The 25,318-nt window shown below is 48.3% G+C and overlaps 1 protein-coding gene across 1 annotated transcript in view; it reads left to right on the plus strand.

Moving 5' to 3' along the window:
• The window catches only part of STK10 (serine/threonine kinase 10), a 116,645-nt gene extending 97,204 nt beyond the window's left edge, over positions 1-19,441 (plus strand). The window contains exons 13-19 of the mRNA XM_004428522.3: positions 2,623-2,715; positions 6,162-6,291; positions 8,234-8,358; positions 9,554-9,742; positions 10,331-10,456; positions 12,938-13,051; positions 16,844-19,441. Of these exons, the coding sequence (XP_004428579.1) occupies positions 2,623-2,715; positions 6,162-6,291; positions 8,234-8,358; positions 9,554-9,742; positions 10,331-10,456; positions 12,938-13,051; positions 16,844-16,984 (918 nt within the window). The 3' untranslated portion in view covers positions 16,985-19,441. The remainder of the gene's footprint in view (positions 1-2,622; positions 2,716-6,161; positions 6,292-8,233; positions 8,359-9,553; positions 9,743-10,330; positions 10,457-12,937; positions 13,052-16,843) is intronic.
• The last annotated feature ends 5,877 nt before the right edge of the window (positions 19,442-25,318 follow it).

Raw genomic sequence — 25,318 nt, forward strand, 5'->3', positions numbered from 1 at the left:
ACCAAATTTGGAAAGTTTTTGGCCATTATTGGTATGTATTTTCTACACCAGTCTCTTTCTCCTCTCCTTCTGGCATTCCCAAAGACATGAGTATTAGACCTTTTGATATTTTTCTGTAAGTCCCTGAAACTTGCACCTTTTTAATCTTTTTCTCTCTGTTGTTCAGATTGTATAATTTTTGTTAGTCTTCAATTTCACTGACTCTTCTGTTGTTTCTATTCTGCCATGAGTCCATCCAGTGCTTTTTGTTTTTAATTTTAGACATTGTATTATTTATTTCTAAATTTTCTAATTTGTTCTCTAATAGTGTGTATTTCTCTGCCGTAAAATTCTATCTTTCCATTAATTTAGAGTATGTTTACCTTTAGCCAGCCCTGGTGGTCTAATGGTTAAGATTCAGTGCTCGCACTGCCGCAGCTTGGGTTCATTTCCCGGTCAGTGAACCACACCACCCGTCTGTCGGTTGTCATACTGTGGCCGCTGCGTGTCGCTGTGATGCTGAAAGCTATGCCACTGGTATTTCAAACACCAGCAGGGTCACCCAAGGTGGACAGATTTCAGCAGAGCTTCCAGACTAAGACAGACTAGGAAGAAGGGCCTGGCCACCCACTTCTGAAAAAGTGGCCATGAAAACCCTATGAATAGCAGCAGAGCATTGTCTGATACAGCGCTGGAAGGTGAGAGGATGGCATAAAAAAGAGCAGGCAGGGTTCTGCTCTGCTGTACACAGGGTCACTAGGAGTCAGAATTGACTCCATGGTACTAACAACAAATGTTTACCTTACCACGTGGAGTGTGGGTATAACAGCTGCTTTAAAGTTTTTGTTTGATAATTCCAACCTCTGTGTCATCTAAGAATTGGTATCTGTTGATTATCGCTTGCTTTGAAAATTGGTCATATTTCCTGATTCTTTGTATGTAGAATAATTTTGGATTGTATCATTGACAGTTTGAATGTTATATTCTGTAGACTCCAGGTCCTACTATAATCTTTTGGAGAATGTTGCCTTTTTTGCTTTAGCAGACAATCCGCCCTGTTAGGTTCAGACCACAAGTGCTGTGCTATCTTCTGTGGGTGGTGGTCCCAATCTGAGTTTTGTTTTCAAAGCCTTTGCTATACTGCTTTTTCTTGCTCATGCTCAGCTCAGGGGGGAACCTGAGACTTGTGTGGGTTCCTACACAGAATTAGGGATTTCTCTTTCCTGCTGTCTTCTCTCCAGGATTCTTCCCAGTCTCTGACTTGCACACGCCCCTTTTCCTGGTTCTCTGGCCAGAAACGTGAGGTTTTTTACAGAGTTTTAGCCTAAGCCTTTCCACTGCACTGCCGTGCAGGTCTGAACTGGTACAAAGCCAGGAGAGCAAAAGGAAAAGCACTAGGAACCTCATCTCCTGTTGCAGCCCATTCTATACGTTTTGACTCCCTTTCATAGTCACCTGCTTTGTTTACTTTTCAGAGTCCTCACGTAGTTGCTTTTTGGTTTTATCCAGGGTTTTTCAATGTAATCAGCAGGAGGAGAGGCCATTTGGCTTACCTCACCGTGCCAAAGTAGAACTCCCCTAGAATGTTCTTTTTTGATCACGGACAGAGTTTTCCCCTCACCAGCTGCTCCTGAGAGCCCTCTACCAGTGAGTGCATGTTTTGGGGTGTTGGGTACCTGTGAGGATGTGGGTTCCTCAGTGCAGTCTGAGGAACTCTAGGTTCCTTAGAGAGAAGTGTCATGCATCTCTTCTCTTCTGTGATAAAAGCCAGAAATCCAGTTCCACTTGGCCTGAGAACACTTGCTGGCCTCTGACCAGGAGGCAGAAGTGTCACCAGGAATCCTCCTTTCTCATGTCTTGGCATTGCTTCCCTGAGTTGATTCCGTCTCACATCCCTCCAGGGTGGCCCACTGTGGCCTGTCTCCTCCCAGCTCAGCAGCCCCAGAGGGCAGAGAGCGGCTTTCACCGATAGTCCCAGAAAACGTCCCAAAGCTCTCACTGGCCCGGCAAGGATCACGTGCTCTTGTCTGAACCCATCCCTGAAGTCAGGGTGTGGAATATGCTGACTGACAGCCTGGATCAAATGCCCAGCTTAGAGCCGGATGGAGGTGGGGGTGTCAGCCCCACCTGAGCCTCAGGGACTGAGGAGGTGGCCTAAAGCGTGCATTCTCCGTTGGGGTGACATCACCCCCAAGGGGTTAAAAAAAACCTTAGATATTATGATGGTGTAACAGATTGGCAGTGTATCTGTGGGATTAATATTTCATGGGGGTAGGTGATTAGGGAAAAAATGTCGAAAAGGGCGTCTGAGTGGACGAAAGGTTGAGAACAAATGGACATAATGAACAAAAGGTTGAGAAATGCTGCCCTAGAGGAAACTGAGGTGCTGTCATCAGAAGAAGGGGGGTGGACACCAAGCACCTGTCAGCTGTGGGGGCGTCTGGACACAGGAGCCGCAGCAGGCAGGGGTGGCCAGCAGGTGCCGCCTGTCAGAGGGGCTCACTGGAGAGCAGGCGGGCTGCTGCCTAGGACGCTGAGCCTCGTCTTCCGTGTCCCTGGCCCAGGAGTTTGGGGTCGAAGACTTGTTGTTAGGCAGCGTGGGGGGCATCCTGACCCAGCCGCTCTCTGCTGTCTCTGGTGCAGGTGAAGAGCGAGGTGGAGAAGCTCCCCAGGCAGCAGCGGAAGGAGAGCATGAAGCAGAAGATGGAGGAGCACACACAGAAAAAGCAGCTTCTCGTGAGTCCTTGCCCCTCGGTCGGGGAGCACGGGGTGGGGAGTCCCAGGTTTGAGACCCTGAGTGGTGACCAGGCCTCCTCTCTGTCTTTGCCCGTGTCCTACCCCTTAAATACCCATCTCTTATTCTGGATGCCTAAATCCAGCCCATCCTTGTTATCATCCCTATTATCACCTCCCCCATGCAGCCTTCCTTGACTGCCCTCACTCCAGCTGGAAGCGAGCTCGCCTGTCTCTGGATAACCCAGCCATTTACATCCACCTGTCCCAAAGCCTTTAGAGCCTCCTGCCTTGTTTTAGAGTTGTTTGTTTGTATGTCACATCTCCTTGACCAACCCAGTACGTCCGTCTCCCCCTTGGCATCTTTGGAGTCTCAAAGACATCAAACCCATGATCTCCCAGACCTGGACCTGTTCTCGTGTTTAGAGGAGGCACCACCCTCCATCTTGTTGTCAGGCCAGGAACGTTGTCATTCCTGACACCTCCTATCCCACCAATCCTTCATCACCTCCTGAAGCATAGTTTGTTTTTGTAAATTTCCAAACTCTCTCTGGATCTCTTGACTTGTGAACATCTCTGCGATGCCCTAGGGTCATCTTTTGCTTGGTCTGCCACAGTAGCCTCCCAGCTAGTCTCTCCCTTCCTCTCTTGCTCCCCTGCAGTTCTTTCTCTCACCTCGGCAGGTGTGATCAATACAAATTCCAAACCTGGATCCTGTCACCCTCCCCCCACAGCCCTGTGCCTTGAAAACCTTCAGTGGCTTCCCCTTTGTCCATAAGACCAGCCTCCTCAGTGCTGACAAGGCCCTGCAGGTCTGGCCCCTGCCAGCCTCTCCCAGCTATACTCAGTCCCCTCAGCCCCCGCCTCACCAGCCTTCTCTTCATCCCTTGTGGGGCCATGCTCTCATTTTCTCCCACTACGGAGTCTGCACATTCTGCTTCCTCTGCCCCCAAATGCAGAGAAAATTAGAGTCTACATTTACAAATGCTTTGTATATTATCTGGATTACCATTCATGGCTTACCAGGGTAGGTGCTGTTCGTTTTCTCTTTTGCAGAGAAGGAACCTAAGGGTCAGAGAGGTGACATTGCAGAGGTAATAGTGGGGGGCCAAGGCCTCAAACTCAGTCTGATTCCAGACTTCACGTTCTCTCCAGGACACCATCATACTGTCCTACAACCTGTCGCTTGACGCTATGATTAGAAGTAGAATGCAGGTCTGGGGAGCGGGGTAGACAGGCCCTCATCCTCACGGGGGGAGAGCAGACTGGCCCTTAAGGAGGCCAATCTGGCAATTGTATCAAGACCCTCAAAAATGTGCATGTCCTTCAGCCTGAGTATTCTACTTCTAGAGACTATTCCTGAGGATTAACCACCACAGAGGTCACCGACATGTAGCTACCAGAATGTGAAGAGCAGCCCTATCTAAAATAGAGATAATCGGGAAACAACCAATTATATATTGGGTAAATAAGTTAGGATATAGCCATACCATGAAATATTTTCAGCCATTAAAACTCATTTGATGGGCCGGCCCTGTGGCTTGGTGGTTAAGTGCGCGCGCTGCGATGCTGGTGGCCCGGGTTCAGATCCCGGGTGCGCATCGAGGCACCGCTTCTCCGTTCATCCTGAGGCCGAGTGCCACATACAGCAACTAGAAGGATGTGCAGCTACGACATACAACTATCCACTGGGGCTTTGGGGGGAAAAAATAAAATAAATAAAATCTTTAAAAAAAAAAAAAAACTCATTTGATAGAACATTATATTATAATATGGAAAGGTCTTTTAAATAATTTTTTTAATTGTAAAATAGACATAACATAGAATTACCATCTTAACCGTATTTAAGTGTACAGCTGAGTGGCACTAAGTACGTTTACATTGTTGTGCAGCCATCACCACCATCCATCTCCAGAACTCTTTTCATCTTGCAAAACTGAAACTCTGTGCCCATTAAACAATAATTCCCTATTCCTCCCTCCCCTCAGCCCCTGGCAACCATCTTTCTACTTTCTGTCTCTATGAAATTGCCCTCATTTAAGTGGAATCATACAGTATTTGTCCTTTTGTGACGGGCTTATTTCACTTAACATAATGTCCTCAAGATTTATTCATGTTGTAGCATGTATAAGAATTTCCTTACTTCTTAAGGCTGAATAATACTCCTTTGTATATATATACCACATTTTGTTTACGCATTCATCTGTCTATGGATGCTTGAGTTGTTTCCATCCCTTGGCTATTGTGAATAATGCTGTTATGAACATAGGTGTACAGATATGTCTTAAGTCCTTTTAAATACTTTTTGTAAAACAACAACAATAGATGTAGATACATTTGTGTAGATATACCACAGTAGTTGCTAGCCCTGGGTGATAGGATTAGTGGGGATTTTTAGTTTCTTATATGTTCCCTAAAATTTTTTAATTTTAATTTTTTTTACTCTTTATTATGAAAAATTAAAGACAGGCTGAAATAGGTATAATAGTATAATTTTTTTTTTAATTTTTTATTTATTTATTTTATTTTTTCCCCCAAAGCCCCAGTAGATAGTTGTATGTCATAGTTGCACATCCTGCTAGTTGCTGTATGTGGGACGCAGCCTCAGCATGGCTGGAGAAGCAGTGCGTCGGTGCGCGCCCGGGTTCCCGGGCCGCCAGCAGCGGAGCGCGCGCGCGCACTTAACCGCTAAGCCACGGGGCCGGCCCAGTATAATAGTATAATGAACCCCCATATACCCATCACCCGATCTCAATAATTATTGATTCATGTCTACTCACTTCCTCACCCTACTGTATTATTTTGAATCAAATCCCAGACATATCATTTCACCTGAAAATATCTCAGTATGTATCTCTAAAAAAATAACCACAATACCATAAATACACCTAAAAAAGTTAAATATTTAACAATAATGGCTTAATAACATCTGCAGACAGGTCAGTATTCACGTTTCTAATTGTCTCATGAATGTCTTTTTTTTTTTGAATTTGTTGTTTGGTCAGGGTGCAGATAAAGCCCATGTGTTGCAATTGGTTGATATGTCTCCAGGTTGCTCTTAAATTTCCCCTCCATATATTTTCTTTTTGTGTGTGTGTGAGGAAGATCGGCCCTGAGCTAACATCTGCCAATCCTCCTCTTTTTGCTGAGGAAGACTGGCCCTGGGCTAACATCCATGCCCATCTTCCTCCACTTTATATGGGACGCCGCCATAGCATGGCCTGACAAGCAGTGCGTCGGTGCGCGCCCGGGATCTGAACCGGCGAACCCCGGGCCGCCGCAGCGGAGCACGCACGCTTAACCCCTTGCGCCACCTGGCCGGCCCCTCCATATATTTTCTTTTCCAAATTTTCTTTACTGATCATGATGACTTTTCTTCTGTGATAAAAATAAATGTTGAAACGCCAAAGCCAGTGCTGGGTAAAGGTCAGTCCTCCTCTCCCCCACAGGACAGGGACTTCCTGGCCAAGCAGAAGGAGGACCTGGAGCTGGCGATGAAGAAGATCACGGCTGACAACAGGCGGGAGATCTGCGACAAGGAGCGCGAGTGCCTCACGAAGAAGCAGGAGCTCCTTCGAGGTGGGTGCCCGGGAACGGGTGGCGCCGTGTTGGCCCAGAATCTCCGAATGGACATCCTAGCCTTGGGCAAGAAAGAACTGCTAGGTCTTCTCCACCCTAAAACCAAACATCCTCCGTGGGGAGACACAGGGAAAACTCCCACTGAAGTCAGGACCAAGGCAAAGATACCAGTTATTACCAACTACTTGACATTATTCCAGATGTCAAGGGAAAAAAAAAAAAAAGCCATGTAGAGTGGGTAGAAATTATAAATAAGTGACCTGGGTTAATGGGGTGGTGAGAGTTGGGGACCATGGAGAGCCCCTCACAACAGTCATCACATACCAAGCAACTGCTCTGCCAGGCTGGGTGCCAGTCAGTTTTTATACCTTCATCTCATTGAATCCTCACCTTAATCCTGCAAGGCTTCTCATTTTTATAGATGAGGAATCTGAGGCTTGGAGAGTGACTATTCTTTGTCCGAGGTTGCACAGTTCCTGAGTGGTAGAGTGGGCCTTGAACGTGGATCTCCCCTTGAAGCCGAGCTCTTAGCTACCCTGGTGCGGTGGTGTCTTGACAGGTTTGCATGCTGGCTAATCCCTCACAGCATGACACCTTCCAGAGACAGCAGTTGGGCCACCACCCAGAGGGAGGAGGAGGGAGGAGGAGAAGGGGATCAGAGGGGGGTGGTTTACGTGTTGGATGATGTTGCTCGCATGGGGAGTGTCTGGGGTGGAGAGCTCTCAAGGGCAGCGGGGCTTGGGGTCTTTTGTGGCTCTGGGACTTATCCATGGCTAGCAGATGTTGGGTGCAGTTTTGTGAAGTATGCAAAGCAAGCAGGTTCTAGTGGCTAAAAATCTGTCATTTGAGCTACATTTAAAACAATTGGATGAGTGAAAACTCGACTTTGGCGCCTGTGGGCTTTTGAGCTAACGGTCCGGCCTGCCGGGAAGAAATAAACAGCACAGGGCTGATACACCCGCGCTGTCTCTGGCTCACTTACGTACCAGGTGCCGCAGCCGGGCTTGATGCCCAGTGCCGTTAAGCCGTGCAAACCCCTCAGCACTTGGTGTGGACAGCAAAGTGGGGTCCTGGATGTCCCGACATTCTGAATAGAGCCACGGATGTTTCAGGAAAGCCCTCATTTCCTTTTTTTGTCCCGTGATGTCCATAAGAAACATCTTACTTGTGGGACGGTGGTTCTGATTTTGGTTTGGAAGCCAGATCACATTCCGATGTACCATGGTCAGACACTGGTTTCCAGAGAACAGGAATGCGGGGAAATAAACGGAACCCTCGTAGTGGGCCGAGCATGGCCTGCTCTGTACCTGGCAGGGCATGAGTTTCTCCATCTGACATCAGCTCCCTGCCCTGTTGCTGAGCACGAAGGTCGATTAATAGACTTCAGTGATAAAATGCCAGATGCTGTAGTCTCGATAATGCATATGTGGGACATGCAGGGGACAAGGAGGGTCTCAGCCATTTTTTCAAAAGAGGAAATAATGACAAGAGGCCATCCTGTCTTCTTCTTGGGGTTTGTACATGAGCCCTTCCCATTTGCCCAGTAGGACAGCAGAGGTGCCGTGTAGATTGCATATAAAAATGTCTCACAAGGACGTGTCCCTCTATGGTATGGTTGTGCCTCTCTGGTAGAGGAGCAAGCTGAGGCCTGGAGAGGATTTGTTACCCATCCGAAGTCCCAGGGATGGAGCTGGGATCCAGCCTAGGTCTCTGGTTTCTCTGGCTCCTGGCTTGGAACACTTCCTGCTGTACCACGCTGCCGGGAGCCCTCATCCCTTAGGTGTTCAGGAATTTTCTAGATGTTGGCTCAGTCAGCTCAGCCAGCAGAGTCTGATGAGGGGGCACGGTTATCAGCTACAGCGTGAGGAGGCCTGGCACGGGGGAGGAGGGTGCGGCGGGGCTCAGGCCATCAGCACCTCAGGGGGCGGCGTGTCCCCCGCAGACCGGGAGGCGGCCCTGTGGGAGATGGAGGAGCATCACCTGCAGGAGCGGCACCAGCTGGTGAAGCAGCAGCTCAAAGACCAGTACTTCCTCCAGCGGCACGAGCTGGTGCGCAAGCACGAGAAGGTGAGGCTCCCGGCTGGGCGGGGCGTGGGGCTGCTCCCGGGGACCTGGGAGACAGTGTGGGGTGCCACTGGCACCATGTGTGTTTCTGAGAGGAGCCAGGCTGCCCGTGGGGAGGCCCCAAGGGATTCTCAGGGGGATATACTGCCTTGGACGAGGGGCCAGGAGTGGGGGAAACCATCTAGTGAAGCAGATGGCCCGAGCGGCTCCCTCACTGACTCCTGATGTGTGTCTCGCTCACTTCTCTTTTCCCTCTTAATTTTTTTGTCCATTTTCTTTCCATTTTCTCTTTATTTCTCTTTTTCCTATGCATTCCCTCAGAATACTTTTATTGTTTTAATAATTTTATTTATTTATTTTCCCCCCAAAGCCCCAGTAGATAGTTGTGTGTCACAGCTGCACATCCCTCTAGTTGCTGTACGTGGGACGTGGCCTCAGCATGGCCGGAGAAGCAGTGCGTCGGTGCGCGCCCGGATCCCATCCTGGGCCGCCAGCAGCGGAGGGCGCGCACTTAACTGCTAAACCACGGGCCGGCCCTCAGAATACTTTTAGATCTCAACTTAAACACCACCCTGCCAGGAAGCCTTCCCTGACCTCCCCAGGCGAGGGCCCCTGCTCTGTGTGGCCAGAGCCCCCTCTGTTTCTGTGTAATTGCCTTGGTTCAGTCCCCTTAGTGGGGACGGAGACAGGTAAACCGAGGTCTGGATGCACAGCTGGTGTGGGTAATTACAATCCTCATCTAAGCGCAAGGATGGAAGTCAGCACGGGGCTGTGGTGGCTCTGAATGAGGGGGAGGAGCCTTCTCAGGGGAGGCTTCTTGGAGGAGTTGATGCCTGTGCCGAGTTTTGAAATACAAATAGGTGTTAGGTGAAGGAAAAAGTTCAAATTTATTAAGACTTTTTAAAATATGAGTTGACATCTGCCGTCAATAATGATGTACATTGTGCTTTGAGATATCAGCTTGTGATGGCATGCCGCCATTGAGTAGATGAGAAGGCATTTAGAAGGTAAGAATCCAAAACTTACTAACAGTAACTTTTCAAGTGAGGACAAAAACTGTTAACAGTAGAAGTAAAATGATACCAGCCTTGCTCTGCTGAGCATTCTGGGCCCCGAGTTGCGTGTGGGAGCCTCTGGCCGCCGAGCACACCCCCGGGCCCGGAGCGCAGCTGACCGCGGCCCGCTGGCTGTCCCTCAGGAGCGGGAGCAGATGCAGCGCTACAACCAGCGCATGGTGGAGCAGCTGAAGGTGCGGCAGCAGCAGGAGAAGGCGCGGCTGCCCAAGATTCAGAGGAGCGAGGGCAAGACGCGCATGGCCATGTACAAGAAGAGCCTCCACATCAACGGCGCCGGCAGCCCCGCTGAGCAGCGCGAGAAGATCAAGCAGGTGCGGGGTCTGTGGCTGTACTGGAGGGGTCTGAATCTTCTACGGTTGGGGGAATATAAAATTTGAGACGCAGCGCGGGGTCTTAGAAGGAGGCGTGCCGATCACAAGTCACAGCCCGGAACCTCCTAAGCCTCACAATGGCTCCCCTGGTGGACAGAGGAGGAAGCTCGGCGTTGCTTTCTCGCACCGTTCCCTTTCACGCTCCGCTGCCTCTATCCCGCAGCTTCCTCTCCTGGTAAACCCCTTTCTCTCATCCACCAGGACCCCACTTGCATGTCACCCGTGTGGCTTGGGAACATGGAGTTGGTGGCCCTGGGCTCCTGTGACTCCTGTGTGGTACACATGCTGCCCTAGCACATGTCACAGCACTGTGTCGTGTCCCCATCAGCCTGGGGTCTCCTCCACGGCAGTGGCTGGGTCTCAGCTCAGGGGGAGGACTTAAAACAGGAGGGTACAGCCTGACTGGTGCGGGGCACTGGGGCTGTGCACAAACCAGTCCCTCTGGCGGGACCTCCCTGGGACAGGGCTAAGGTAGGGCCACCAGCCAGGCCTGTGGCCCCCGAGACACCCACCCTCTCTCTGTTGCAGTTCGCCCAGCAGGAGGAGAAGAGGCAGAAGTCGGAGCGGCTGCAGCAGCAACAGAAACATGAGAACCAGATGCGGGACATGCTGGCACAATGCGAGAGCAACATGAGTGAGCTGCAGCAGCTGCAGGTACTGCCCTCTGCCTGCCCTCCCGCATTGCCTCACTGTACCCCAAGGCAGTCAGCTCGGGGGCCGGAGACTCTACAAATAGACATGCCCCAGGTGGACTGGTTTCAGTCCTGCCATGCTACATAATGTTGGCTAAGTCCCGTCACCCTCCCAAGCCACAGTTCCCACAGCCGTAAAATGGCCACGGGGTGGGGGTGATAATTCCTATTTTGCAGGACTAGGGTGAGGCTTTGAAAATGAGATGCCCACTGCTAGGGCCTGCCAGTGGCATGCTGCTGGATTTCTCGGTCATTACTGTGTCTTGGGAAAAGGTGTCCCAGTTACCCTAATACCAAAGCCAGACACAGACATTATGAGAAAGGAAAACTGCAGACCAGTACCTCTCATGAACAAAGATGCATAAATCCTCAACAAAATATTAGCAAGTCAGATCCAACAATGTATAAAAAGAATTATACACCATGACCAACTGGGATTTATCCCAGGCTGGTTCAACATTCGAAAATCAAGTGATGTCATCCGTGACCTAAAGAAGAAAAATCACATGATCATATCAGTAGATGCAGAAAAAGCATCTGACAGAAGCCAACACCCATTGAGGATAAACACTCTCAGTAAACTAGGAACAGAGGGGAACTTCCTCAACTGGATAAAGAACCTCTACAACACTTACAGCTGTCATCATCCTTCATGGTGGGAAGCTCAGAGCTTTCCCACCAACATCAGGAGAAGGTGTCCTGGTGCTGCCAAGCCCCTTGGGGACCCCTTTCCCTGACCTCTTGAAGTTTCCTGGCTCCTGAGTTTGCCCCACCCTGAGGCTCCCCACTCCAGAAACTGGTACTTGGAGCCCCCTTGTTGTGGGGCGAGGCATTGTCATAGTGAGGGATGGGCCGACTCAAACCTCTGTGACCTCAGGAAATTGCTCAGGCTCTTGGATCCATCTGGCAATTTCTGGAGCAGCATGGAGGAAATTTAGTCATTGCAGCCTGCCAGGTAGGGGCTCTGCTCTTTGCAGCTGTGTGAATTTTAGCCAAGCCACTCACGTCCTGCATGTGTTTTCCCATCCCTGCCTCGTGGGGTTGCTGTGCGGATTAACTGAGAGAACCCACACAGAGAGTGCTGGGAGCCCCACTCCTGGCAGGTCACAGGTACTTGGTGCTGCCAGGAGTATTATTCCTAACGAAACCAATTGCTAAACTCCCAGAACCCTTGAGCTTGAAACCCAAAATACAAATCCCCCGAGGGGTTCCTCTCTTCTGACCCAGTAGGGTGAGGTATCTGGATAAAGGCACTTTGCCCCTGCTTTATAAGCTCCTTATAAACCACAAGATTGATTCCCTGTGAGGAATCTACAGGGACTTGTCACTTCTGCCTGTGAGAGATTCGAGGTAAATTCTGTGAGGTAGGTAACTTACCTCAGAGAGAGAACAGTGAGGCCGGCAGAGCCTCAGCCAGGTCCACGGCCCTTATCTCTTGCCACAAATCTCTCCGAGGAAATGATATGTGAGGCAGAAAATTATATATATACTTTACATAAATATAAATATTTATACATACAGATTATCTTAGCTCGGGCCGCCATAAGAAAATACCACAGACTGGGTGGCTTCAACAACAGAAGTTTATTTTCTCACAGTTCTGGAGTCTGGAAGTCCAGGATCAGCCTGCCAGCGTGGTTGGCAGAGAGAGAGAGAAAGCTCTCTGGTCTCTCTTTTTATAAGGACACTAATCCCATCATGAGGCCTCACCTCCAAATACCATCAAATTGGGGATTTAGGGCTTCAACATACCAATTTTGGGGAGACACAGTTCAGTCCATAGCACAGCTGTTTAACACAGTGCTATTTATAACAGTGAAAGTTAAGAGCAACCTACATGGCCAAAAACAGGGGAATGTTTAAGTAAATTTGATGAATCCATACTGTGGGATATTCTCTAGGCATTAAAAGTGATGACTGTGAAAAATGTTAATTCTTTGTAGAAATGTTTACATTATAATGTTAAGTGAGAAGGGAAGCATGTTTCAGAACTGTATATACAGATGAGCTAAACAACATATAGGTTAGAGCCTGACAGGAAGTATATCCAAATTTTTATAGTGGTTGCCTCATTGTGGTGGGAGGATTAGAGTACACATTATATTTATTTATTGTTAATAGTTTTATTGTTTTCTTAAAATGACATATATGTTCATGTTAAAAGTTCAAACAATGCAAAAAGCACAAAGAAGAAAGTTGCAGAATTACTACAGATCCCCTATACAATAAGAACTATTAATATTCTGGAATATTCCTCCAGACATCCCTCAGTGCATATGTATTTACATGTATAGAGTTTTATATAAATGGGTTTATAATCAAGGAGAAGAAATAATAAATAAGTGATGCTGATGCCCTCATGGCTACAGCACGAGGTATGTCTCAGCCCTCTGCACCTCAGCCTTCTGAGTTTCTTACCGGTTCTGCCTGGAATTTGTTCCAGAATGAAAAGTGTCACCTCTTGGTAGAGCATGAAACCCAGAAGCTGAAGGCCCTGGATGAAAGCCATAACCAGAACCTGAAGGAATGGCGGGACAAGCTTCGGCCACGCAAAAAGGTAAGCATGTCTGGTCTGGTGGGCTCTGCTCCATGTTGTATCACAGGTGTCTGCCTAGAATGTGGACATAGATATGGACAGAGGTTTATTTTAAGGAATTGGCTCACATGATTGGGGGTCTGGTAAGTCTGAAATCTGCAGGGCAGGTTGCAAAGTGGAGATCCAGGGAAGAGCTGATATTGCAGTCTTGAGTCCCAGGGCAGTCTGGAGGCAGAATTCCTTCTTCCTTAGGGGGACTTCAGTCTTTTCTCTTAAGGCCTTCAACTAATTGGATGAGGCCCACCCACATTATGGAGGGTAATCTGCTTTACTCAAAGTCTACTGAGTTAAATGTTAATCACATCTAAAAAATTTCTTCACAATGACATCTCAGCTGCCATTTGACCAAACAGCTGGGTACCATGGCCTTCCAGGCTGACACATAAAATTAAGCATTACAGGGCCTCAGTGTGGTTATTTGTGAAGTGCAGATATGGATGTTGTATAGTGTTATGCAAAAGTCACCAGCCCATAGTACAGGCCAAGGACGTACTCATTTCCTTCCACCGTCCTACACTCTCCAAGGAGAGAGCTGCCCTAATTACCCTTGATCATGTGTCCTGAAGCCCCACGGTTTGTTCTGCCATCATCCGTCAGCTCTGCTTGCTGTAACTGTGGTCTGGAGATGAGGCAGCTGCCCACCTCAACTGTGTAATGGCCTTGGAAGTCCTTGAATTGAGGCTTCCCTCCTGTGCTAATGGAGCTGTCTGGCCGGAAGCTGGCCAGGGTCTCAGACCTTCCTGTTAGCAGGCCCGTGTTCACCAGTTTCTGTAACCATGGCCTGCCAGGACTTTTGATACTTGACACTCAAATCAATAATGCTCCTGCTGACACAGGTTGACTCTGGCATCAGGAAATAAATGCTCACCTGTTCTCTTACTTGGGGGTTCTATACCCTTGGCACATCCTGAGAGAGGTGGAAAATGAACGATCACATTGCCTCTGGCAACTGCCTCATATCCCAGATTGCTCCACGGAGGCGCCTGGGCCTCGGAGAGGTACCACGAGCGTGTGTCTGGAGAGCTGGCATTGATTTTGCCTGTGGGGGCTGCCCCTTTGTAGAATTCTTTGTAGACTGTTCTATCATTAGTTAGCTGGGCTGCTGCTGGAACACTGGCCCAGAGGTGATGATTTTCATTCTGGAATAAATGTTCTTTTACACTTCTGCATTGCAGTCAGCAGCCTTGAGCTGCTGCCCATATATGGGGGCAGGGTAGGTGATTATATATTGTGGAATATTTTTAGAAAAATTCAGATTTATTTCTTTCAAGTAAGTACAGAATATCTGGTAGGGTCAATAAAGCGTTGCTTGGGTTATAGTTAACACAGAATGTGGCCTCAGACAAGTCAAGTCTTCCCACCTAAACCTTGCTTTTGGGGCTATAAAATATAGATAACATTTCTTCCCTTAAAGAGGTGTTAGTAAACTATTGCCCCTGGGCCAAATCTGGCCCACCACCTGTATTTGTAAATAAAGTTTTATTGGAACACATCATGCTCATTCATTTACATATTGCCTATGGCTGATTTTACACTACAATGGCAGTTGAGTAGTTGCAAAAGAGACCTTATAGCCTGCAAAGCTGAAAATATTTACCATCTGGCCCTTTGCAAAAAAAAGACTGCTAACTCCTGCCTTAGGTTACAGAGAGGAGTATATGTGGTAGGTAGAATAGACTAGTGCCTAAGAGCACAGCCTTTGCAGTAAGACAGTGGGATAAAGTCCCAGCTCCCCTGTTACTAGCAGTGAGACCCTGGGCAAGTGATTAGACCTCTGTGCTCAAAAAGTGGTAGCTATTATAATTAAATTGGTATTCCTATAGTAGACGTCACAAACTGATGGACCATGGGCTAAAATTGGCTTACAAACATTAGATTTGGCTAACATATAGCAATTTAAGTTTTTTTTTAAGTTGTCAACCTTTAAGTATAAGGAAATGTTACATAAAAATCTGGATTTCCAGTTTCTTTCGAAAACCCAGGAGCTCTGGCAACACTGGGCCGTTCATACCACATGACAGCCATCAGCTGGAGCTGAGAGGAAACCACCCTCTTCAGACATAGCATGTGCTCTTCACCTCACCACAGCCCCCACCACTCCCTAATGTATCACATCCAGCTCTCTTCACTCATTTAATTCACCTGGCTGGCTCCCATAGGCACTGGATTTTGTAATCTCTGTTGCAAGAACTTAAACAATACTACTTGTATCTTGCTTATATATAATGTTTGCATGCCACAAACACTTTACTATTAATACATTCAGCAAAGGAGAACTTGAGCTAAGAATCTGTGTGAATTACACAGAAATTTCAAATTAATCAAGTCCAAGATGAGGCATGACTTCAAATACCTTACCTTCCCTCACATGGATGTCCTATAACAACAGGTTGGAAAAATTGACATTGTGATTCAATGTCCTTTCCCCGTCTTTCCTTAGAGGTAGAGAGAACTCTCTAGAATTTAGTACTATTGAGGGAACAGGAGCTTAAGGGGGGATCTGATAATGAAGTTATTTGTTAAGTGAGACTATTTCAGGGCATCCAAAGAATAGTCTTAAAAAGAGAGACATCATAGAAGGCTGGTCAAATCCTGTGCAAGTAGATACTTCTGTAGTGAAAGTAAGGATACTGGATGGTGGTCAAACACCTCGTAATAATGAAGCCACGTATACCGAGCAACCCGTGTGTGCCCAGCTTTGCAGATCAGAGCCTGAACTCTGAAGTTAGACCGAGGTTCCCATCTTGGCTGTGCCCCCAGCTAGCTGAGCGACCTTGGGCAAGTGACCTGAGCTCTCTGAGCCTCAGTTTCTCCATCTATAAGATGGGGATAACAATGATATCTACCTCATAGGGTGACGGTTAACTTCAGGTTGTAAGATGTACTGCACTTAGCACAGTGCCCGCCGTGGGAAGTCCTCAGGAATCCTGAGCCGTTGTTTTGATTTCATCCCCAACAGCCCCGCTAGGCAGGTGGGGATACTGCCATTGTACACGTGAGAAACACGAGAGGAAAGGTAACGGGCAGAGGCCACGCAGCTGGTAATAATAAAGCTGCATCCTGTCTGACGGTGAAGCTCATGTTCTCTCCAGAACTCTGCTCTTTCTTAAATGAATGCTTATTATTGGAGAACCCTCAGGAAATTTTTCTGGTAGAATCCAATTTATCGAGACAAACTTGCATGTGTCCAAGGGAAGCTCCTGTAGTGCTGTCAGCCAGACGCTGCCCAGAGCCCCCCGATGTGCTCTTACAACACAGAACTCCTGTCCTGCCACAGATTTTCAGAAGCAGAATCTCAGGGGCTGGCGTGAAGGCACAAGTATTTTGAAAAAAAACTCCCTGGGTGATATCTGCAGGACAGTGCCCTCATTCGGAACAACTATGTAACCCGGACATCTCTGCTCCCCCTGCTGTTAAATCTCTCTCCATTTCCTACCTTGGGTTTTTCTCCATTCATTTGGCTGTTTTCCTGCCAGCAGATTTGCGCCTACTTTCCCCCCTACCCCATCTAGATTGGCGTTTCTCCAAACCATAGCCCTTGGCCCACAGGAAATTCCTGTATGGCTGTGGCAGGAGGCAGGAGGAGGTGGTACTTCCTTCCAGGTGATGGGCTCTGGGAAAGGAAAGAGGGAAGACCAAGTTACCCGAGCACTAAGGCCTGGGAGGGAAATTTCCAGAGAAGGCCACTTGAGTGGTTGGGAGACTTGTGTCCCATGGGATCTGACGAGCTCCATTGCCCTCTCTCTCTCCTAGGCTCTGGAAGAAGATCTGAACCAGAAAAAGCGGGAGCAGGAGATGTTCTTCAAAATGAATGAGGAGTCAGAGTGCCTGAACCCCGCTACCCCAAACAAGGCCACCAAGTTCTTCCCCTACAGCTCTGCGGATGCCTCTTAACAGCCACCTGGGGCTGTGGCTGGCGGGCTGGCGGGCCTCCGGGGCCCTCCCATTCTCTGTGAACAAGTAACTCAGGACCCCCTTCCCTCTTGCTCCCGTGCCAGCTCGAATCCAGCCCCCAGCCTAGTGCCGCCCCAGCTGCGCCCCACAGACCCACTCTGGTGTTCCTGACTTCTCGCTCACTCACGCGGGTGAGGTTTATTATGTCGCCTGACCCTAATGTTTGTTCTCTTTGAGCCCCGGATCCCTTCAAGCTGTCAGAGATTTGGGCTGTTGGTGGGGTCAGTGTCCAGGAGGAATGGGCGTTCTGTGGCCTCAAGGCCCCTCCTGTTTGCCAGTACGCCAGTTTTGCTGTCTGTGGGCACAAAGCACTGCCACTGAAATCACCAGGGGCTGGTCCATATTGTAATTCTGGTGGCTTTTAAGCCCTTCCCTGCAGTGCCAGACAAGAATCACGGCTCCGAACAGCCATTTTGTTCTCAGTGGAGCCTGGCTGCAGCTAGCTGCTCAGGGGTGCTCTCATTCCCCCAGTACCTCAGTTTGCCTTCCTCTTGAGACAAGGCTGGGTCTATGACGGTGGGATGAGGGAGAGTCTGAACACTTCATCCTGCTGGTCTCGGGGCTTTCGTGCCATCTCCTGTCCCCCGTTTCTGCACACACACACACACACGCACGGCTTGGCCCCTGGTGTCCCCTTTTTCTGCACCCACACACGCACACATGGCCCGACCCCCAGTGTCCCCCTTTTCTGCACACACGCACACGCACAGCCTGGCCCCTAGCGCTACCCAAGCTTGCCTCTACCGTGGGCCTCTTGTGCCAGGTGGGTTGGAGCACGGTCACTGCCTGAGCCTGTGCCCCTGAGCATAGTAGGTGGAGCCACTGGTATGGGGTGTGCTGGATGTTGGCACCAGAGGCACAGGGTGGCACAGGCTGAAGTGCCAGTCCACAGTTCCTTTTGGCCCCCACATGGGATCCTGTGTTCAGGGATAAATTCCTCATCACACAAGACCTTCACTACCCAGTCTGCTCCCGTCTCACCCTTGCCCATCCTGTCTGCAGGTGACATGGGAAGGCTGTTGCCCTCTGCCCCTCCTAGTTCAGGGGTCTGTCCTTACACTTCAGACAGAGGCTGGCAGTCACTGGACTTCTGTTCAGGAAGAAAAAGCATCAGGGGGAAACGTAATGCTTTCTTCCCCCAGGAACATGGCAGAAGCAAAGCTTCTCTGTCTCATGGAATCCTGGGCCTTTGGGTTACTCATTGGCCTCCCACAGATTCCGAGCCCCACAGGCTGCAGGGTGTAGATAACCCATAAAGCAAATGCTCAGACCGGCCTTTGGTTTATTTACAAAGAAAACTTCTTTTCACTTTGATTTCTAACTTGAAACAAATATAAATGAATGGCTTCTTCAGGAAGATACCTACTTTAAAAAAATATAACAGCCAAGGGAAGATGATTTCAAGGAATCACATGGGCATATGGAGTCTGGGTGCCATTTTGCTGGTGATAGAGTGGCTGACACACCCCGGAGGACATTCTCCTTCATTCCTACAGGTTAAGGTCCAATGCTTTGTCTTTCTGAAGCAATTCCCTGGAAGTTTTCTTTGCACTTGTCGTAACTGGATCTTGGAAGGGAGGGAGGCCATTTGACCGGAGAAGGGCCTTGGGGTTCCCAAGTCTCACATATGCGGTAAAGATGCTCTGAGGGCCATGGGAAGGCAGTGGTCCTCTTAGGTTAGTGAGCATTCAGCTTGCCTGCTTCAGTGTTTGACCCAATGGGACAGTTTTCAGGTCTCACACAAAGGAGACAAGTGAAACAACTGTCCCTTTGATTCTCTTTGGGGCACGTGCTGGGAGAACGTGGGCTAGCAGCAGTGTAGCTACGGAACACAGAGCCAGCTCCGCCCGGCGAGGCCAGCAGCGGCACATTGTCAGGCAGGGCTCATTTGGGCTTTGTTGGCAGTGTTGCCATCTGCAGCCGGGGTGTGAGAAGGAGTATTCGCTGAAATGCCAGTCCCGTGGTTCAGGTGCAAGTCTTGAATCGTTCCCTTATTGGGCTTGTCATTCACATTGGAATCTCGCTCAAGGAGGTGCTCCATCCCTGCTCACTGCTGCCTGAGCCCCACTAGCTCCCCCGTCCTTTCTGGGTGGAGGTGGTCGGGTCTCCCAGCGTCATGGTTGAGCCAACGTGCAATGCCCATCGCTGAGCAGGCCCATGCGGTATTCCTCGTGTCCTGGGCTAGTGTTTTCTCTGTAAGGGACAGACGGAACTGTTTCTCCTTTTCAGTCGATTTTTGGCAGAGTAAATATAACTAACTTATATTTTCCCTTTATGAAGGATAGAAGTTATTTTTATGTAGTTTCCAAACTTTATACGAAACGTTTGTAAAATGTTCTCTGCAAAGTTAACTGCAAGAATGTAAATATGCTTTTAATAAAACAACAAGGTGAGAAACTCTGTTTGCATTTGGGGTTGTTCTCTTAGATTGGGGTGTTGGAAGCAGGGCAGACTTATCCACATTTGTGGGTCAAGAAAGGGTTTACTGGGCCGGCCCCATGGCTTAGTGGTTGAGTGCACACGCTCCGCTACTGGCGGCCCGGGTTTGGATCCCGGGCGCGCACCGATGCACCGCTTGTCCCAAGGGCCATGCTGAGGCCACGTCCCACATACAGCAACTAGAAGGACGTGCAACTGTGACGTACAACTATCTACTGGGGCTTTGGGGATAACAAAGGAGGAGGATGGGCGATAGATGTTAGCTCAGAGCCAGTCTTCCTCAGCAAAAAAAAGAGGAGGATTAGCATGGACGTTAGCTCAGGGCTGATCTTCCTCACACACACGAAAAAGGGTTTACTATCTTCTGAGTACACTGGTGCCTCCCAGATTGTCCAGCGGGTCAGACTGGGGTTTCTGTTCTGAAGGAGGTTAAGCTTGGGTGTGTGTGTATGTGTTCCCTACAGACATGGAATATCATTCTCAATCACAAACATTTGACCCCCAAGAGTTTTCACATGTTGACTTATTGAATCCTGTCAACAACCTGTGAAGAAGACATTGTCATTCCCATTTTATAGAAGAAGAAATGGACACTGGGCAGGGGGAGGGTCAGGCCAGACCTCACAGCACGGGTACGTGACGCCGACGGGCTCAAACTGAGACCTTCTGGCAGTGCTCTCCACCACACCTCCCCCACCCCACTGCCCTTCACACTCAGCACAAGTCACACAGACACTTAGCCACTAGCCAGGTCTGCTGTAGTTAAAAGTGTGTGTCTGCCATGCTTCTAAAACTCCACTTAGGGGTTCTTCCCCTGGGGCCTGTGGGCCCCCCGCCCACAACAAGGGATCGTGGGTAGAATTCGGGGTGTCTTTGTTTCACTAACCTCTGAGATTCAGCATTTCCTTTCCTTACGGATGCAGGCAACAAATTCTAGTAGTATTAGCCGTACCTGTGACTGTGTCAGCCATCAGAGATTTCAGCTCACATTACAGCTGTTGCAGACGTCTCAAAATGTCATTTTTGTTCATTGGTTTGAAATTATAGTAGTTTTTAGACCTATCACTAGTTCTTGTTACTTAATGAGATATAAATGTAATACATGTATCATATTACATATATCACATGCATATATATTTAGTTTTCCTAGTATTTTGAAACCTGTATTTCATTATGATTGGTTTTACTTGTAATCTATGTGCTTTATAGTGTGCATTTGAAAATAATATTCTGAGAAGGGGTTCTTGTTCTTCGTAGAATACCTTAGGATTAAGCACCCCTACTCTGCAGCCCTGAGCTGTCACTGTCCTAGAAACCTTCTGACCAGCAGGTGGCGGTCCACTGTCACAGTGTCCCGCAGGTCTGTGAACTTGGCGTGTCTGGGGGATGCAGGCAGATAAGCCGCTGACATGCCTCCCATTAAGGGCCAGAAAAATGACTAGGGTTTCTGGGAAAAAGAATTCATGAGGCTGGCAAAGAAGACAATGCATAGGGGATGCGTGGAACTTGGGAAATGAGATCATCCCACATTAACTGACACTTCTTAAGTACCAAGTGCTAGAGATGCTGAAATAAATAAGACACTGACACTCTTCAAAATGCTTGTCCTGCTGGGGACACAGACATGGAGAAACAGGGTGTCAGTTCAGGCTGACGTAGCCTGGGAGAATCAGGGAAGCCTTCCTAGAGGAGGTGATGCTGAATCTAAGAAGACAAACTAGTATGTGCCAAAACATGCATGCAGGGCCTGGGGTGTAGTTGAGGGTGAATGGTTTATGGGCCATGAGGCTGGAGAGAAGGACAGGGCCAGGCTCGCAAGCTGGGCTCAGACTGCTCTTTGCAGCCCTGAGGGCAGTTAGAAGGCTAGCAGAGAGTTTACTTGGGAAGGACATTGAAATCATGACCATAGCAACTCAAGAGACCAGCTGAGAAGGAAGGAGGCGATGTTGAATGTGAATACTGGCCCACAAAGGTTGGAGGCTTTGGGAAGGAAAGGGCAGGCTACAGGCTCCATGAGGGCAAGGAGGAAGACTAGCTGAACCCTAAGCACCCAGAACCCAGCATGTTGGAACACCAGAGATACCCAGTCTGGGCTCCTCGTGCCATAAAGGGCCTGCAAAGGGAGCCGTGGGGTCTAGGGGCTGTAGACTGGATGTACATTAACCCACTATGGTACCAGAGGCATTTACTGGGTCTGATTAACAAGTGTGTCGCTAGTTGAAAACAAAACAGAGAACTTCCACTTCCAGTGATGGCAGACTTGGTAATTCAGATCAGTCCTAACGCTGAGGACAATCAGAAAAGCTGGATAAAGATACTAAACACATCTACGTGAAGGCATATGAGAACTACAGGCAGAGAAGAATTACCAGGCCAGGATTCAAGCAAGGATGGCGAGCCAGAGAGAGGCTGCTGGTATGTTACCCTGAGCACATCTGCTGATCCCAGAGCCAGTAACGAATATGGAGCTGAGCTTCTGAAAACCTCCCAGGGCTAAGAGCACGAGGATTAGAGGCCAGGGTCTGATAAGAGCGGGGTGGAGGGGACCCAAGTGAAACCATTCCCTTCGTAGGGACCTCAAAGGGCTACACCTATGAATAAGAGTAAACCTGATGTCTGCAGTCCTCCCAGGGACTGTATTTCTCTTTCAAATAATCAAAACCTCCGAAACTGGCCTGGGGCGAGCCAAGATGGCCAGTGCTCACGAGCACCTGGTAGAAGCAATGGTGAACGAGTCCTCTCTGGAGAACCCCCTCTTAGGCTTCAATTATATCTGCAATTTTGCAAATAAAATGCTTAGCACATAATTAAAAAATAACTAGGCACATAAGGAAAATGTTAGAACTAAAACCAGCAAAAACAATGGACATCAGAAGCAGAACAACAGGGGCACCAGATACTGGAATAATCTAACTGTGACTTAATAACCACTGTGCTTACTAAGTTCAAGGAGATAAAGGATGTGACTTGAAATTTTCAGCAGAGAGCTGAAAATGAAAGTTTGAAAAAGAACTAAGTGTTCTAAAATTAGGTAGTGGTAATGGTTGCATAACTCTGAATATACTAAAAAAAAACCCCCACTGATTGTACACTTTATTTTTTTTTTTTTTTTTAGATTTTATTTATTCATTTTTTTCCCCCCAAAGCCCCAGTAGACAGTTGTATGTCATAGGTTCACATCCTTCTAGTTGCTGTACGTGGGACTCGGCCTCGCGTTGGACGGAGAAGTGGTGCCTTGGGGCGTGCCCGGGATCCGAACCGGGGCCGCCAGCATCAGAGCGCGCGCACTTAACCGCTAAGCCACGGAGCCGGCCCTGATTGTACACTTTAAAAGGGTGAATTTTGTGGTATGTGAATTGTATCTCAGGAATGCTATTATTAATAAAAGTAGAAAGTCTAGATGTGAGACAGAAATAACTGAAGTACTCAGTGTATGGGCAGGCACAAGAGTGGACCTCGTCAGAAGCCTCCACCGCCCGTTCTCTATCCTGCCGACCTCTACATGTCCTTGTCTTAGCACTTTGACTGGGATGATGAGGCTTTGAAAAAGTTTGCAAAACATTTTCGTTACGAATTCCACGAGAAACGGACACACACGACATGCGGAAATACTGATGAAACAGCAGAACCAACAAGATGGGTTTACTCTTCCTTTAGGACATCAAAACACCAGAAGGGACAAAGCTGAATCAATCAGAACCTCTCTCCGGGCCAGACGGAAATGGAAGTTGAGAGGCTGAAATATCACGGCGCAGCGAGGAATCAGGCCGGAACGGGCCAAGGTCAAGCTAACGTCAGAAAGGAGGTGGGACTCAAGGATGCTTCCTGAATTTCTGGCTTTGTTGATCAAGCAGGTAGAGGTACCATTTACAGAATGAGAAAAGACTGGCACAGGACAAAATGTGGTGTGAAGGGGGGAATCAGAAGTTCAATTTTAAAGTGTGGGCTCCAAAAAAAGGTTTAATTTTGCATATATTAAATTTGAGATGTTTACAAGACAACCAAAGAGGGATGCCACTTGACTACATACATCTGGTGCTCAGAGGAAATATCTGGACTGGGGATATAAATTTGAGAATAAGGTATGAAGTGGGTAGTTGAGGACAATGAAGTAGGAGGGACAGGCATGAGCAGAGAGACATACGTAAACCACGAAAATGAGTAGGGGTTTTATCCTGAAGGCCATGTGTGACATCAGCTTCATACTGTGGACAGGTGACTTGGTGCGGTGTAGAGGATGTATGGCAGGGGCAGAGGCTGGAGGGAGGGTGATAATTAGAGTCTGTACAGTAATCCAGGTAAGAGATGGGAATTCTCATATGCAGATTTATATCCTGACTTTTTTCACTTATATTATGAGCATTTAACAATGTCACTAAAAGTTCTCTGGAAACATGGTTTTAAATGGCTAAATAACCTTCCCATTTGTGAACGTACCTAATCTACTTAACCACTACTATACAGTTAGGCATTTTGGCTATTTTCAGTTTTTTTGTCAGGAACCTTATTCTTTCACACAACTGCCTATCCTTTGTACTAGGTAAAATCTCTTTGCCCTGCCTTGGTGATAAAATCTCTGGCAAATCTCATAGCTTTCCTAAAATTATTTGGTCAAGTCTAGTTACCAAGTTTCACTTTCTCTTTTGATTTAAAACTTTTTCTCACTCAGCTCAAGGTGGAGCTAGACTTAGAAGCTTGTAGTGAAAAAGACTGAAAAGACTGGCGTGGTGGTGATGATACTCATCCTGCACCATCTGATCCCCTGCATTTCCCAACCCCTGCAGTCAGGCAGGGCCTGTGACTCGTTCTGCCCAATGACCTGTGACTGTCATACTTGTATTGAAGCACACTGTGAAGCCCACGCCTGATCCTCCCCTTAAAACACCTGAGGAAGCTGTGTGTTCAAGATGGCGCAGAACAAGATGGGGGATCCTCTAACAGCTTTAGTCCCTACTGACCTTGGGGTGCGCAGTGCTCTGCCAGTCCACGTGGACATGAGGCATAAGCAAAACATACACTCTACTGTGGTAAGCCACTGAGATTTTAGGGTTATTTGTTACTACAGTATAACCTAGCCTATCCCAATCTAGTTTGCTTTTTCATCATTTCTGCTACTTTGCTCTCCTCCTCCCCACTCACAAGGTTGCATCTGGCTCGTCCAGGGCGGGAGGAGTGAAAAGGGAGTTGGGGAGGGAAGGAGAGGTAAGATGCTTGTGGTGGATACTGTTGGTGCTCTCCCCAGATCCCCCCGTGAGGTTTCTGTTTGCCTCTCTCCCAGCGTCTGGGTCTTTTGCTTCTAACAGTCCACACCCGAGACTCTCTTCAAAGGCCAGCTCTTGAGCTACTGGAGCCACTGTGCCCACAGGCGGAGCGAGTCAGAAGTGCCTGGGGATTTACATGCGCCCACCCTGAGTGGGTCTTAGCCAGTGGCTGACCGGTGTGGGAGTATGAAAGCCTAGCTCCCTCGTAACAAGTCAGGACAAACTCTGAGGCTTAATTTATATTCCAAAGTTCCCCTGTAAAATCAGGCTGAAGCTCCCCTCCACGGGACTTTGAGACTGCACCCTTGCTTTGCTTTTCCCCTCCCCTATTCTGCTTCTCCTATTCATTTTCCAATTTTTTCCTGGGAGCATTTCCTAAGTAGATTACTCGCACACAAATTCCCATTTCATAGTCTGCTTCTGAAGAACCCTACCTAAGACATTTGGAACTGATAGTTCTTGTAGGAAATAGACTCTAAGGAGGAGATTTTGGAATTCGATCACTTGCTGACCAGATGGCAAAAAGACGCCATTACTTACAGTAAGTACAGTGTCGGGAGCACCTGGTATGCTC

This window comes from Ceratotherium simum, chromosome 4, assembly GCF_057802395.1.
Source record: "Ceratotherium simum simum isolate JZ-2026a chromosome 4, ASM5780239v1, whole genome shotgun sequence".
Classification (NCBI taxonomy): Eukaryota; Metazoa; Chordata; class Mammalia; order Perissodactyla; family Rhinocerotidae; genus Ceratotherium; species Ceratotherium simum.